At 46.3% G+C, this 16,550-nt stretch overlaps 1 protein-coding gene across 1 annotated transcript in view; it reads right to left on the minus strand.

Moving 5' to 3' along the window:
- Positions 1–16,550, minus strand: part of LOC121274141 (talin-2) — a 402,472-nt gene that overhangs the window by 202,945 nt on the left and 182,977 nt on the right. Inside the window, exons 6-13 of the mRNA XM_041181315.1 lie at positions 13,772–13,901; positions 12,615–12,767; positions 11,920–12,062; positions 6,465–6,592; positions 6,159–6,222; positions 3,586–3,690; positions 1,473–1,628; positions 459–560 (exon numbers count right to left, since the gene is read on the minus strand). Coding sequence (XP_041037249.1) covers positions 459–560; positions 1,473–1,628; positions 3,586–3,690; positions 6,159–6,222; positions 6,465–6,592; positions 11,920–12,062; positions 12,615–12,767; positions 13,772–13,901 — 981 coding nt within the window. The remainder of the gene's footprint in view (positions 1–458; positions 561–1,472; positions 1,629–3,585; positions 3,691–6,158; positions 6,223–6,464; positions 6,593–11,919; positions 12,063–12,614; positions 12,768–13,771; positions 13,902–16,550) is intronic.

A 16,550-nucleotide genomic window follows, 5' to 3' on the forward strand; every position in this document is an offset into this window, starting at 1 on the left:
TCTATAGTGAGACAGCTACTGCCTGACAGGTACAGTCTGACCACCATGTGACAGGCGAGAGTGGAACTGTGAGGGCAATGTCACCCAGTGGGTAACAGTTGGAGGATGATGGGCTGGGGGTCAACCACCTGAAAAACTGCAGAGAGAACAAGCAGCTTGATGACAGCCCAACGATTTGGGCTTTGATTCCAGCTGTTTCAGTGCTGGGCCAGAGCAGGGACCTGATCAGAGAGTCTCAAACATGGAGGTGCTGGAAAAACGAGTGCAGATTTAAGAGGCAACAACAAGTTCGGGGACTTTAGAAAGGAAAGTGGGCTTGGAATCGGGGTGATAGTTTGCAAGGACAGAAAGCTGAGGCAGGTGAGAAAGATGGGAGTTAATGTATCTGAAGAATGAGCTTTGATTGGTAAAATGGCATTTTCTCTTCAGATTTCCTACAGAATGTTCAATGCACTAACCTTCTTGAGGATGATGTCGATATAGCCAGCGATTAGCTGAGAGATCTGTTCACCCTCGGTAGTCTGAACAGAATAGTAGCTCTCCTGGTATTCTCCAAAATCCTACAGATGAAGAGACAATTGGGTGAACAGTGACACCAGTGCTGTGTATACCACTGGAAAGTACTTCAAAGAGCATTCACAGCCCAAACAGCTGGCCATTTTCCAGTTCCTTTCATCTTCCCACACTGAGTGAAAGGGTAAACAGATAATCCACTCTTTCAATCTGAGGAGACCACAACACCAACTGGCTGCTCCACTTGACCAAACTTTAGACCAAAAATTGCTCATTGAAACTTCCACCCTCCCAGCTCTTGGCACAAACCACCCAAAGGGCCAAACACTTAAGTGAAAATCTATGCATGCTCACTACTTCCCTTTAACAAATCCAAAAGACAGATTCTGTTAGTGTGCACACCCACGGTGCCTTAACAAGGAGTCATGTGCAGCATTAGGAGCAGCTCCTTAGAGCTAGAGCAAGCTGTGCCAGCTCTGGATAGAGTCACATCTCTGGTCTCCAACACTGCACAAAACACCCACCTATGACCCCTGGAGGTCACGATGATGGCTAATCCCTGGACATCAGCATCGGCCCTCACATCACACCAGGTCATGGGTAGCTACTGGGTGGATGTGCCTAAGTAATGGGGAGTCAGCCAGTTACCTCGCAAACACAAAAAATATCCTGTTGTGGCCCACACAAATTGGCAGCCACATGGACGTGGGCAGTGCTAATACAGACCACAGCTGGGATGCTGGACGTAGTGCAAAATAAAGGTGAGAACCCAAACGTTGGGTCATGGTGAAAGTCTCCAGGAATCTGGGATTCCCCATATCTCTGGGGAGGAATGTGGTCACTCTCTGGGAGAAAAACATAGAAGTTTCTCGGTTTTCATTATCTTTGCCCAAACAAATCAAGTCGGGTGCAAACAGCTCTGGAACTGCAGGCAATAAGAGGCTTTTCCAATATCTTACCAGAGTGAAACTCTTTGGAGAGGCTGCCCAGCGTTTAACGGTGGTGAGTGGCCACTCCTGCATCACTTCTTTGGTCTTTTCATCAACTCTCATCACTGAATCTTTGGTAATGCCCAGAAGTCTAGGAACCAGTTTGTTCTTCCCCTTCATTTTTTCCTGAAGGAGGAAACACCGTTCATCTGTAACAATTCATCCAGTAAAACCCCAAGTTACACCGATACCAATCCATCTCCAGTAGGTTTCCTTTCCCTGCAGTGTTTAGTTTTGGCCACTTTGTCCCAAATTTTCAGAGTCTCCAGCGGGAACCCCTAGGTCTGACCAGACGATAAGTTACCCACTCACCTTGCTCCGATTTCTCTGGCCAATCCTCCCGAGGGAGGATCCCGCAGAACTCAGTCAGCGCAGGGAACCTCGAAGGCAGCAGCAGCAAAGAGAATCTGTGCAGATGTCATGATCCCTTTTTATGGCATGAGCTGCTGCATTCTGTTACGTGTTTACCAACACATTGAAAAGCTTTGTGATGTTAAACAGCTCTTCAGTGTGGTCGAGATTATTCTTGTAGGGCGAGTTAGGTGGGTAAGAGGGTAGGGTGGCAGCTGGATAGGATAGTGAGGTCAGGTTCGGGGGGGGAGGGGGAGGCGTGGGGGTGGAGGCTACTCAGGTCGGGTCAGGGATGAGTTGGTGGGGTCAGGGGGGGAGTTGGTTGATGGGGACTAGTTAGGCCAGGTCAGGGTGGGGGAGGAGTCAGGGGGGAACACAGAAGTTTGGGAGGTGGAATCGGGTAACAGGGGCTACTCAGGTTGGGTCAGCTCTGAGGTGCCGGGGAGGGGGGAGGCTGGGTAGTGAAGGTAAGTCAGGTAAGGGGGGTACAGGGGGTCAAGGGGAGAGTCAGGAGATCAAGGGGGGTAGTCAGGTCATGTTGAGGTAGAAGTTGGGGAGGTCAGAGCAGAGTCAAAGGGAGAATCAGGGGAGGGGGGATGTCAGTTGTCTAGTTACCCAGGGGTTAGACTAGGAATTTTCGTCTAACATGTCAGGTCAGTAAATCGGAATTGACTCTAACTCAGGGCTGGAAACATTTCCGGAGGGTCCTGGGGAGCAGGGAGATTGTCCATTGGAAGTTCAAAGGTCTCGGGTAATTCCCATGGAGTTCAGTGCTTTGGGACTTCCGTGGGGTTCTGTAAGGTATCTTGGTGGGTGTGTCCTGTCTCCAGCGATCCAGAGACAGGAAGATCTGAGCCAATGTGTTAAAGGGTGACACATCAACTCTGAAAAACTAACAGTGAAAGTGTCAGCTACAAACCGGTTTTAGACGCAACAGCATTCAGTGGAGTTTCATGTACATTGTACTGGACTTCCAAGCTCAGGAGGCTGGGTGCGTCTCTGTGGAACAGGGAAGTTTGATCAGCCGCTCCCAGTGGATCATGCAGAACGACTGACACTGGGCTTTCCCACGAAACTTATTTGGCCTGTCTCTGCCCATGTTCCAAATTGAGAAGCGTTCCTCCGTTGTCATGAGCAGAGTTGTGAGGGTGGGTGATGGGCAAAGGAGAACTGAGATTGGTCGGAGGCAGTTAAGGCTGGGGCTTTAGTCAGTGACTGAAGGGGGATTATCAGTCGGCACAGACATGCCCCACCCTCAGCAGGGCCCAACAGGTAAAAGATTAAGAGCAATGCAATTAAAAAAAGCTGCCCAGAGCCAAGAAAGGACACAACTGAATGAAACTGGTGGTTGCTATCGCTAACACATACTGTACTCAAAATTGGGCCTGTTTGTAATGACTGCACCAAGTTACTCAAGTTAGATCTCAGTGTTAGCAATCAGTAAAAACAAATTTAACTGAAGTTGTTCCAAATTCACATCTCATCTTTGGTTATTTAAGGGAGAGGGAGATTAACAGTTGACAACAGCTCCCGATAATTCAATCACTTTACCCAATAAATTAATCGATAAAGCATCAAGTCCTGGGATAACAGCTTCAAGTGTCACCTATTAAAGCTCCACTCAATGGAGCTACACACACCAACACAGCCCACACGGTTTCACTATCTGAAGGCAGATGGCAACTAATACTTCAAAGTGTGTGTAAACTGGGGTAAGAGGAGAAATTCTTACCTTCACCAAAAAGAATGATACTCCATAGGTTCGGAGTGAGCGAGCCAACTTAACGTATTTAACTTTCGCTTCAATCTCAGTCATTTCCCCACAGTTCTTGTGTTCCTAACGTAAGGGACCAAATAAGAAAAATAATTTCCTCGTTTGCTGAAAGGTTTTTGGTTTGAGTTTTTTGCGTAATATCCCTCTTCCTGTGCATGTTTCTTGATCACTTTCCATCTCTTTATTTCACTCCATTTGTTTCGTTAAAAATGGACAAGTATTTAAGAAGGAAGAATTTAGAAAGATGCAGAAATGGGTTCGGAAATGGGAGTACAATGACTAACTACAGGTGAAACTAGCACTGGCACAGGTATGAAGGGCTGAATGGCCTCCTTCAATGCTAAAACTCTCTCTGTATTTCATTATGGTCAATATTTCTCCGCTCGTCTTGGACTCTCGGTCTTCCTGTGAGTTTCCCCTTCCCTTCGTCTCCTGATCTCCACCTCTGGTTCCTGCAGTGGGAGTTCCAGTACTACATCATGTCTTTGTTAAAGGTGAAAACTGCTGCATCTTGCTAAAATGTAAACAATTTGCATTTATATAGCACCTTTAACTTAGTAAAACATCTCAAGGCACTTACACAAGCGCTATGAAACAAAATTTGATTTAAGGAGATAATTCGATAAGTGACCAAAAGTTTGGTCAAAGCGGTAGGTTTTCAAAGAAACATCTTAAAAGAGGAGAGAGAGGTAGGGGGGAGAAGATTTCGGGTTGGAGTTCCAAAGCTTAGGTTCTCGGCAACTGAAGGCACAGCCACAAATGGCAGGTGGAACAACTAAAATTGGGAACGTACAAGGGGCCAGAGGTTTTGGAGAGTGCAGAGGTTTCAGTGGGTTTTGGACTGAAGGAGGCTACACAGAGGGGGGATGCAGCACATTTCTTCATTCGTTCATGGGATGTGGGCGTCGCTGGCTGGGCATTTATTGCCCTCAAGAAGGTGGTAGTGAGTTGCCTTCTTGAACCACTGCCGTCCATGTGGTTTAGGTACACCCACAGTGCTGTTAGGGAGGGAGTTCCAGGATTTTGACCCAGTGACAGTGAAGGAACGGTGATATATTTCCAAGTCAGGATGGTCAGTGACTTGGAGGGGAACTTCCAGGTGGTGGTGTTCCCATCTTTCTGCTGTCCTTATCCTTCTAGATGGTAGCGGTCATGGGTTTGGAAGGTGCTGTCTAAGGAGCCTTGGTGAATTCTTGCAGTGCTACTTGTAGATGGTACACACACTGCTGCTACTGTGCATCGGTGGTGGAGGGAGTGAATGTTTGTGGATAGGGTGCTGATCAAGCGGGGCTGCTTTAACCTGGACGGTGTCGAGCTTCTTGAGTGTTGTGGGAGCCGCACTCATCCAGGCAAGTGGAGAGTATTCCATCACACTCCTGACTTGTGCCTTGTTGATGGACGACAGGCTTTGGGGAGTCAGGAGGTGAGTTACCTGCTGCAGAGTTGCTCTCTCTTCATTACTGCTGAATGGGTTATAAAGGAACCTTTCCAGAGAGGGCCTTTATATTATATTGTGATTGGGAGGCTCGAGACGAACTGAATAAGCCTCAAGTATTTTTTATATATCAGTTGTGTTTATTTGTATCCAGGTGGCAGACAGAACATGGGGTTTCACATGAGCACAGATAAAGAGACACTAATTGAAAGGTCCGAGCACTTGATCTGCTCAGATCTGTCTGTGACATCTCTTGGCTGAGGTTGAGGTTGCAGACTCAGAGGTCCTGAAGCCTGCTGATTCCTGATGGGATACATCAATGGTTTAGCAATGAGTGTGTGCACTGCCTTGGCCATGTTCATCAGATGGATAGCAGCCACATACCACGAGACCTTCTGTACAGTGAACTGGCCACTGGGTCACAACCTCCAGGGCTCCCACTTCTCTGCTACAAGGGCACCTGCCAGCAAGACGTGAAGCTGGCGGACATTGACACTGACAGCTGGGAGAGAGTCGCCGAGAGGTGTGGCCTCTGGAACGGCATTGGAAAGGGCGAGCAGCTGGCCAAAGACGGACTGGAGGAAACAGGCCAGTGAATTGGGCTCCTTTTCGGTCCACTATCTGCAGCTGATGGGGCAGAGATTACCATACCAGTGTGGAGCTGCTAAGCCACAACAGGCGGTGCTTAACACAGAGGGTGGGGTTCTCCGGCCCTGCCCTCCACCGGCCTCATCCAATCCCACCAAAAGTCAATGGGCTTCTGGCTGAGCCGCCAAATCTCCTGCAGCGGGTCCCCCCCACAACAGGGTCTGAAAACCCTGGCCAGAGTTGACCACCAAGTCACAAACCATAGTCTTAGGCAGCAGAAGGCTGATGCAGTCCACAACTGAAACTGGAGTTTAGCTGGGTTAGGAGGCGTATGCTTGTCATGTTTCAGCCGTAAATGAATATAAGATTGAGTAAAAATTGCCTCTGATACTACCCTTGACCATCTGTCTTTCCAGAGATGAACATCAAGCATTTTTTAACTGTCTTTTATGGTGAATGTGGAACTTGAACCGATGAGCTGTTTTACATCACGCTGGAGCTTCCTTACCTGAAATATCTTCTTTTCTGCACTCCTCTGCTTAATGTACTCCTTTGGCAGGAACTCCTTCAGACTGGAATACAGAGTGAGATAGAGAGATAGAGAGAGAGAGAGAGAGAGAGAGAGGGAGAAAGAGAGAGAGAGAGAGCATTAAAGCCATCACCCTCATTCACATATCTCCCCATGTCACAACCCCACCTCCGCCAACAGCCACAAGTCAGGGGTCCCCACTCCACTCCACCCCCGCACCCCTTCCCACCCACGGCCTTGTCCCCCCCGACATGCAGAACACCCTCAGTTAATGCGGGAACTCACTCTAGAAATCCAGGTTTGTGTTTGTGTTCCACGTGGGGTCCAAACTGGATCTGAGCCTGAATGCCCCCGAACTCACAGGCTTTCTCAAAGGAAACCGGATGTGATCCATTGAGAATATCATCCCGAGCCTTTAGACAGCAGAACACCATGAAATATAAAAGAAATTGTCCTACTTCAAATTTACTTAAAGGAAAATAAAGACACAATCAGAGAGAGAGAGAGTGCGACAGACACAGAGAGCCTGACAAAGACACAAAAAGACACAGGGACATGTACCACACACAGGGACACGCACACACACAGGAATGTGCGCACACACACACAGAGACACACACATACAGAGACGCACACACAGAGACACGCGCACACAGAGACACGCGCACACAGAGACACGCGCACACAGAGACACGCGCACACAGAGACACGCGCACACACACACACACACACAGACACGCACACACACAGACACGCACACACAGAGACACACACACAAAGAGACACACACACACACATACACAGAGGGACACACACACACACACACACACACACACACACACAGGGACACATACACACAGAGACATGCACACACACACAGGGACACACACACACACACACACACACACAGGGACACACACACACACATACACAGGGACACACACACATACACACACACACACACACACACACACACAGGGACACACACACATAGAGATACACACAGACACAGGGACACGCACACACACAGGGACATGCACGCACACAGGGACAAATTACCAAATGTATAAAGTTTATTTTCGTTGTGACTGGCAGCCAGTATGATGGGCTCATTCTGCCCCCAATATTAATGCAACAAAGTCAGCTGCCCCATAATGTACATGGAGAAGGAGCCATCCCCAACTGACAGAAAAGACTCATTTCCATCAGCCAACATCCTGTAATAGTCAAGCAATCAATCGTACAGCGTCCGGATTCAGATGGAATAGCTGAATTCACACCATATGCCACCAAACTGAGAGAGGAGGGATGTTCCTCCTCTGGGACTCTGGGAGTCACTTCTTGCTGACTGCAATATCTCAGAAGCACAGATTTGGTGACCACTGTTGACATCTTGTGTATTACCCACAAGGTCAAAAGGTCATAGATCACAATTCTTGGGATCTTGGCTCAGGAGAGAGCCTGTCGTTGACACCACCTCCCTACTCCCTCCTTACTCCCACAGCTCCCAGGTTTTCAAGCTATCCAGGTGGGCGGGTTTACTCATTTAACATAAAAACATTTTGATTTAAATTAAGACCAGTTTAATTTGAATGAGTTTTTTCTAGTGCGTGCTGGAAATAGGGTAATTTAAAGGTAAGTTGTGATAGGGCAGCTCGGTCACGTGCAAAGCTCCTCCTGTGCAATGTGGGAAGTCAGAGACACTTCCAGTGTCCATGGTGACCATGCATGCAAGAAGTGTCTCCAGCTGCAGCTACTTGAAATCCATGTTTCAGATCTGGAGCTGCGGCTGGGAGTCTCTCGGAGCATCTGCAAGGCTGAGGTCTTCGTGCATAGCATGTACAGTGAGGTGGTCACACCGCAGGTAAAGAGTGCACAGGCAGAAAGGGAATGGGTGACAGCCAGACAGAGTAATGGCACTGGGCAGGTAGTGCAGGAGACCCCTGGGTCCATCTCCCTCTCTAACAGATTATCCGTTTTGGATATTGCTGGGGGAGATGGTTTCTCAGGGGAACACAGCAAGAGACAAGTCCATGGTACCACGAGTGGCTCAGTTACACGGAGGGGTGGAAACAGAGCGGGAGAACAACAGTGATAGGGGATTCTATTGTAAGGGAAACAGATAGAGGTTTCTGCAGCCGCAGACATGACATGCAGATAGTTTCTTGCCTCCCTGGTGCGAGGGTCAAGGACATCACTGAGCAGCTGCTGAACATTCTGAAGGTGTGCAGCCAGAGGTTATGGTACATATTGGTACCAACAACATAGGTAAAAAGAGGGATGAGGTCCTGCAAGCAGAGTATAAGGAGTTAGAAAATAAATTAAAAAGCAGGACCTCAAAAGGTAGTAATCTCAGGATTATTCCCAGTGCCACGTGCTAGTGAGATCAGGAATAGGACGATAGACCGGTGAATGCATGGCTGGAGAGATAGTGTTGGGGGGGCCGGAATTTAGATTCCTGAGGCACTGGGACTGATTCTGGGGAAGATGGGACCTGTACAAGGACCTGTACCTGGACGGGTTGCACCCCAGCAGGAGCGGGACCAATATCCTCACAGGGATATTCGCTAGTACCGTGGGGGAGGGTTTAGACTAGAGTGGCAGGGGAATGGGAACCTGAGTGGGGAGACACAAAAGAGGGAAACAAAGATAGAAATGAAAGACAGAAAAATAAAAAGCAAAAGTGGAAGACAGAGGAAAGGGGGGGCGAGCAGCAAATACGGCCATAGTACAAAAGAGTGTGTAAAAATGTTAAAAATACAAGTCTAAAGGCAATGTATCTGAATTCACGGAGCATTCACAATAAGGTAGGCGAATTAACAGTGCAAACAGATGTAAATGGGTACGATATGATTGTGATTATGGAGACATGGCTGCAGGGTGACCAACGCTTAGGAACAGAATATCCAAGGGTACTCGATATTTAGGATAGACATGCAAAAAGGAAAAGGAGGTGGGGTGGCATTGTTAGTTAAGGATGAAATCAGTGCAATAGTGAGACAAGATATTGGCTCAGAAACTCTAGATGTAGAATCAGTCTGGGTGGAGCTAAGAAGCAACAAGGGATGGAAAACATTAGTGGGAGTTGTCTCGAGGCCTCCAAACAGTTGTGATAAGGTAGGGAACAACATTAAACAGGAAATTAGAGATGCATGTAACAAGGGTGCTATAGTATTCATGGGTGACTTTAATCTACATACAGAGTGGGCAAACCAAATTAGCAATAATACTGTGGCAGATGAATTCCTGGAGTATGTACGAGATGATTTTTTAGACCAGTAGGTTAAGGAACCAACTAGGGGACAGGTTATCCTGGGTTTGGTTTTGTGCACTGAGAATGGGTTCATTAATAATCTTGTTGTGTGGGGTCCTTCAGGGAACAGTGAACATAACTTGATAGAGTTCTTCATTAGGATGGAAAGTGAAGTAGTCCAATCTCAAACTGGGGTCCTAAATCTAAACAAAGGAAACTACAAAGGTATGAGGTGTGAGTCGGCCAGAATAGATTGGGGAACTTCATTAAAAGGCATGATGGTGATTAGACAATGGTTAATATTTAAGAAACGAATGTATGCATTTCAACAGTTATACATTCTTTTCTGGCGCAAAAGCTCAACAGAAAAAGTGGCCCAACCATGGCTAACAAAAGAAATTAAGGATAGTATTAGATCCAAAGAGGAGTCACATAAAGCTGCTAGAAAAAGGAGCAAGCCTGAGGATTGGGAGCAGTTTAGGATTTAGCAAAGGAGGAGCAAGAGATTGATTAAGAGGGGAAAAATAGAACATGAGAGTAAATTTGCAAGGAACATAAAAGAGGACTATAAAAGCTTCTATACGTACGTAAGAAGAAAAAGATTAGTGAAGACAAATGTAGGTCCCTTACAGTCCTAAACAGGAGAATTTATAATAGAAAACAAGGAAGTGGCAGAGCAATTAAACAACTACTTCAGTTCTGTCTTCACAGAGGAAGACACAAATAACTTCCCAGAAATGCTAGGGAATGGGGGTCTAGTGAGAAGGAGGAATTGAAGGGAATTAGTATGACTAAAAAAACAGTGCTGGAGAAATTAATGGAATTGAAAGCCGATAAATCCCCAGGACCTGATAATCTATATCCCAGGGTACTAAAGGAGGTGGCCATGGAAAAGATGGATGCATTGGTTGTCATCTTCCAAAATTCTGTTGGTTTCGGAACAGTCCTGGCAGGTTGGAGGGTGACAAATGTAACCCCACTATTGAGAAAAGTGGGAGGGAAAAAATTGGGAATTACAGACAGGTTAGCCTAATATCAGTAATCGGGAAAATGCTAGAGTCCATTATAAAGGTTGTGATAACATGACATTTAGAAAATATCAAAGGGATTAAACAAAGTCAGCATGGATTATGAAAGGGAATTCATGCTTGACAAACTTGAGGACATAACTAGCAAAATAGATAAGGGAGAACCAATGGATGTGGTGTATTGGATTTTCAGAAATCTTTTGATAAAGTCCCACATAAGAGGCTAATGTGAAAAATTAAAGCACATGGGACTGGGGGTAATATACTGGCATGATTTGGATGAGGGAACTAAGTGTAATATTTCCAAGTTTGCTGACAACACAAAACTAAGTGAGAATGTAAATGGTGAGGAGGATGTTAAGAGGCTTCAAGTTGATTTAGGCAGGCTGAGTGAATGGGCAAATACATGGCAGATGCAGAATAACGTGGGTAAGTGTGAAGTTATCCACTTCAGTGGGAGAAACAGAATGGCAGAGTATTATTTAAATGGTGACAGATCGGGAAATGTTAATGTACAAAGGGACCTGGGTGTCCTTGTACACCAATCACTGAAAGCAAGCATGCAGGTGCAGCAAGCAGTTAGGAAGGCAAATGGTGTGTTGGCCTTCGTTGTGAGATGACTTGAGTACAGGAGCAAGGATGTCTAACTGCAGCTGTACAGGGCCTTGGTGAGATCACACCTGGAGTAGTGTGTGCAGTTTTGGTCTCCTTACCTAAGAAAGGATATACTTGCCATAGGGGGGTGCAGCGAAGGTTCACTAGATTGATTCCGAGGATGGCAGGATTGTCATATGAGGAGAGATTGGGCCGACTAGGCCTGTTTTCACTGGAGTTTAGAAGAATGAGAGGGGATCTCACTAAAATGTGTAAAATTCTGACAGACTGGATGCAGGGATGATGTTCCCTCTGGCTGGGGGGTCTAGAACAAAGGGTCACAGTCTCAAAATACGGGATAGGCCATTTTGGATTGAGATGAAGAAAAACTTCATTCTCTCCCACAGAGGCTGTGGAGGCCAAGTCACTGCATGTATTTAAGAAGGAAACAGATAGATTTCTAGACTCTAAAGGCATCAAGAGGCATGGGGGGAGAGAGTGGGAGTACGGCGTTGAGATAGAGGATCAGCCATGATCATACTGAATGGTGGAGCAGGCTCCAAGGGCTGAATGATGTTTCTAATTTCCATGTTTCTATTCTAATTCTCCAAGGTGGTGCCCAGGCCTAGGAAAGGCCTAGACACAGACTCGAGCCTGAACTAGGACAGGATGAGGCACACAAGTGGTCCGTGTACACTATTCTGGATCATTAGGTGCCCACTTCACGCCTGTAAAATGGTCGCAATGTGATCCGGTTCCTGGACTCATTTGCAGGGATCGCTCAAATCACCAGTTCCCTCATCGAGCTTATCCCTGCCCCTCCCCATGAGATGACTACCATCAATGAGTGAAAGGAATCCTGTACCTGTACATACAGCAGGTTAAGCTGCACTGGGTCTCGGGAATCAACATTCTGGTCAGAGTAAAAAAACTTGCGTCTTAACAGCAGCGTTTCATTTTCATCAACTCCTTGCTCTCTGAAGGTTCGACTGTGGTCCAACCAGTTCACTGTCGGAGATAGAAATATCAGCCAAAATGCATCATTATCCTCACTCTTCCCCCTCTATCAAGTCCCAATCACCTGCCCTCAATGTGCACTGGGTCTAGCCAGGTCTGTAGCTTCACAGGCAGCATCTTAGTGAAGCTGACAGGAGATCATAGAATCTCCCACAGAGGGGAGGCCATTTGGCCCATTGAGCCTATGCCAGCTCTTAGAAAGAACTGTCCAATTTGTGGAGTTTACAGAAAACTACCCTATGGAACACGAATGGTATAATCACCTCCCTAAATAATGGGAGTGGGAGATTCCCAACCATTCACATAGCTCCAACTACACATTGCATCTTCTGAAAATATGACTCCATGGGAGTCCAAAGAAATATTTTAATCACAAGGAACTCCAGGATTTGAGTTTTTTTTTCTGAGAAAGTTTCCCGTGGAAAGGTATTGCTTTATCAGGGATACTTTAAATTTATTCCAGGCCCCAAAATTGGCCAACAACTGCGGAATGTTGCAAGAACCCTATTGGCTGTCTCCATTCCAAACTAAGACGGGCCTTACGGTCATCGTCAGTGTGAAGCTTTGCTTTTAACTTCTCCATCTTTTTCTCATCCCGTAACAGAGTTCTATCCTTCTTCAGTGTAGCTGTTCCATCTTCCTTTTTCTCTTCAATCGTGTCTTGGATCAAAGAATATTCTTCATAATTTGTGATGCCTGAAATTAGAGAAATGTAACTGGTATTTACTGGGACCAGGCAAAGATTTTCAAAAGCAGAATACTCTAAGTGAAGTGCCCAGCTGACCAAAACATCAAGGCCTTGATGTCAAGTACCAGACAGAAGGCTACATTGTGTGACCACTTGTGTAGGCCATGGTTCAGTGGGTAACACTCTTGCCTCTCAGTCAGAAAGCTTTTGGTTCGACTCCCACTCCAGAGACTTCAGCACTGACACTCCCAGTGCAGTACTGAGGGAGTGCTGCCCTGTTCGAGCTGCCGTCTTTTGGATGAGACACTAAAACAAGTCTGCCCTCTCAAGTGGACGTCAAAGTTCACTATTTTGAGGAAGAGCGGGCGAGTTCTCCCCCCGGTGCCCTGGCCAATATTTATCCCTCAACACATACCCAAAACGGATTATCTAGTCATGATCACGTTGCTGTTGGTGGGAGCTTGCTGTGCATAGCCTATCACAGGTTTAAAGTCAGGCTGATTGGAAAGCGACCACTGATGATCAGGGTGGAGATTTTCTCCATTATTTGGGAAACAGACTGAGTGAAAGAACTAATGCAAAAGTGTTCCGAATGCCCAACATAAACACAACAAGCTGAAAGCAGACAGCATCTGTGGAGAGGAGAAAGGCACAGAGTCAGGCAGGGGGATTTTCTGACCGAGGTTTCAGACCTGAAACATTGACCTCTCCTCTCTCCACACCTGCTTCTGGATGTTTCCAGCTTCTTCTGGTTCCAACTGGTTGCCAGCATCTGCTTTTTGCTTTTCACACGTGTCGTCAACGATCTAAATGGCAAACGTCTACACAGAAAGTAAAAGTCTGGGACATTGCGCGCTCAGTGACTCAAAGCATTGGGTCAAAAACACTGAGCTCATCATTGTGAAAATTCACTCAACTCAAAATAAACAAAATCAAAACACAATTCAAGTGGAGCCCTTCTACTGAGCGTGGATGGTTTTTAACTGGTATAAACAGCAGGTACAATACAAACCTATTCTGCTACAAATAGGGACAAGTAGTTCACCGACAGTTTTGGAATCATCAATCATGACAGTCTTCACTGCTCCATCCAGCATCCTCACTTTCTGTGGCCTTTGCTTTTTCTTATACTCTAGAATGTCCTAAGAGGAGAGCACAAGACAAGGTTAATCACAGAAATCATTCAGTCCATGGAGCTTTGATCCAATAGATATTCGAACCTGAATCCTGGACCCTGAACTCAGATTCCTGAAGCAAGCACATTAACAAGTCCAACATCCAGGAGAGAAAACTCCCCAACCCTCAAAGGTTTTCTGTTAAGTAACACTGCAGCTTGTGTTATAGCCCAGCTCCACTTCCCAAGTGCCATACACCCATAGAGCATTCCCACAACCCCAAAATAAATCTGTCAATGACACAAAGGTGGGCAGCATTATAAGCAATGTATATGAAAACATAACATCACAAAGAGATACTGATAGATCGAATGAATAGGCAGAACTACAGCAAATGGATTTCAATGTAAGAAAATGTGAGATCAGCCACATTAGACCAATGAAGGATAGAAAAAGAGGACTTTATAAATGGTGAAGAGCCAGAAACAGAGGAGGTCCAAACAGACTTGAGGACCCAGGTACACAGAACATTAAAATGCCCTGAACAGGTACAGAAAATAATCAAAAAGGTTCATGGAATGCTGGCCTTTATATCGAGAGGGCTAGAATCAAAGGGGGTAGAAGTTCTGTTTCAGCTACGCAAAGCCCCGCTTAGACCATACCCAGAGCTATTGTGAGCAGCGCTGGACACCACACCTTTGGAAGGGAACACAGGTCTTAGAGGGAATGTAGTGTAGGTTTACTGGAACGATCCATGAACTCTAAGGGTTATGAGAAGGGAATATACAGACTATTCCCAGAAGATAGAAGGGTAGGGAATGTTTGACTGAAGTTTTCAAGATATTAAGGGCAATACATAGGCTAGATTTGGTTGGGGTGAAGCGCTTTTTAAAACTAGCCCCATGTGCCACCATTGGCCTTGCCACCTCCCTAGAATCCATCCCATGTTTACTTGACCCACTGTCTTCATGGTGATGAAAGCTTGGCCCTCGTGACTTCAGCCTCCTGTCACTCTGAGCAGCCAGAAAATGCTCAGTTCAGTGATAGCCAAATACCTGCAGTACAGAAGGTGAATAACAAACATATCGCACATCTGTAACAAGAGCAGGCTGTGTCTGGAGCTGGGGAATGGCGTCGGCTTCCAACACAGGGGCACGCCAACATGGAGAGGTCCACCCTTCACCCCAATCCTCCACAGCCAATGGAAACCCAGGGCTCGCTAGAGTCTGAATCCATTACCCTCTCACCAACTCCTCCAGCTGCCTCAGACACCAGCCGGAGCCAGTGCACAAATTAGGAGATGACCCCAACCCTTCCCTTCCCCCCTCCCGCTACTTCCTCCCCTAACCTCCCAGCCTCTTGTTCCTCCTCCTCTCCCCCTTCCCTGTGAGAAAGGATCCTGTGAGAACCTTCAACACGCCTTTGAAGAACCAAGATGGACTCCAGCAATTCAAGGGAGGCAGCTCACCGCCACCTTTACAAGGGCAATTAGGGATGGGCATACATGCCTTGCCAACAGCACCCATATCCCATGAAAGAATAAAGAAAACAGGAGGATCTAGTCATCGTGGTCCATACTGGGGGCAACTGCATAGGGAAGAACAGACATGTGGCCCTGGTTGTAAAGTACAAGGAGTTAAAGGGCAGGACCTTATTTATAAGCTCTGGATTACTCCCTGAGCCATGTGAACATTGGAGTGGGGATGAACAGGTTAGCCTGAAAGAGTGTGGAGGAAAGGGAGAGTTCCATTTCTTGGGACACTGGCACCAGTACTGGGAAAGGAAGGATCTGTACACTCGGAATGGGCTGAGTCTGAACCAGAACCACACCGGGATCTGGTGGGAAGGATAAATGGGAGTGAGGGGGATCTGGTGGTGAGGTATCAGATGGAAAAGGTGGTATAAAGAACAGACTGAAAGCAAACAAAAGGAAAGAGGGTAGAAAAACAATTGGAAGTTGTGTTTTAGGCAGGACAATCAAAGTAAAAACCAAAAGACATAGTGATTAAACAGGAGAGAGAAATAAGATGGATGTGAGTAAAGGATTAGAGCTGGGTAGGCTGTGTGGCCCAAATAAGCCTTCCTTCTACAAACACACTGGAGTGTAATGAACAAAGAGGATGAACTGCAGGCACAGATTCAGCTTGGAGGGTATGACAATGCAAACATTATGGGCAGAGCTGGGAACTAAATCTACCAGGTTATAAGGTCTACAGAAAATGGGGGGGATGAGTAACCTTAACGATTAAGGATGAAATCACTTCAGTGAGAGGATTTAATGAGAAGTAAGAAGACAGTGGAGACTTTATGGGTAGAATCTTAAAATATAAAAGAATTTAAGACTAGTGGAAGTCATATACAAGCCCCTGATAGCAAGTGTGAAATGATAAATTGTATAAATGCAGAGATTAGACAAATATGTAGCAACGGCAAAGTGGTTTTAACGGGGAGTTTTCCCTTTATTGACTGTGATAAACTCAGGCTGGAAAAGTAATACATTTCTGAAATAATATCTTCTAGAACCAACCGGGAAGTGAACCTCCAGGAGGGAAATCCCTGTCACCTGCCACCTTGCTACAAAAGCAAACTCACTGCCCGCTCTCTGCTCACAACCCAAAAACAAATTTGCCAATGACACAAAGGCGGGTGACGTAAACAGTGTAGATGGAAACGTAG

The sequence above is a fragment of the Carcharodon carcharias genome (genome assembly GCF_017639515.1).
Source record: "Carcharodon carcharias isolate sCarCar2 chromosome 32 unlocalized genomic scaffold, sCarCar2.pri SUPER_32_unloc_2, whole genome shotgun sequence".
NCBI lineage: Eukaryota > Metazoa > Chordata > Chondrichthyes > Lamniformes > Lamnidae > Carcharodon > Carcharodon carcharias.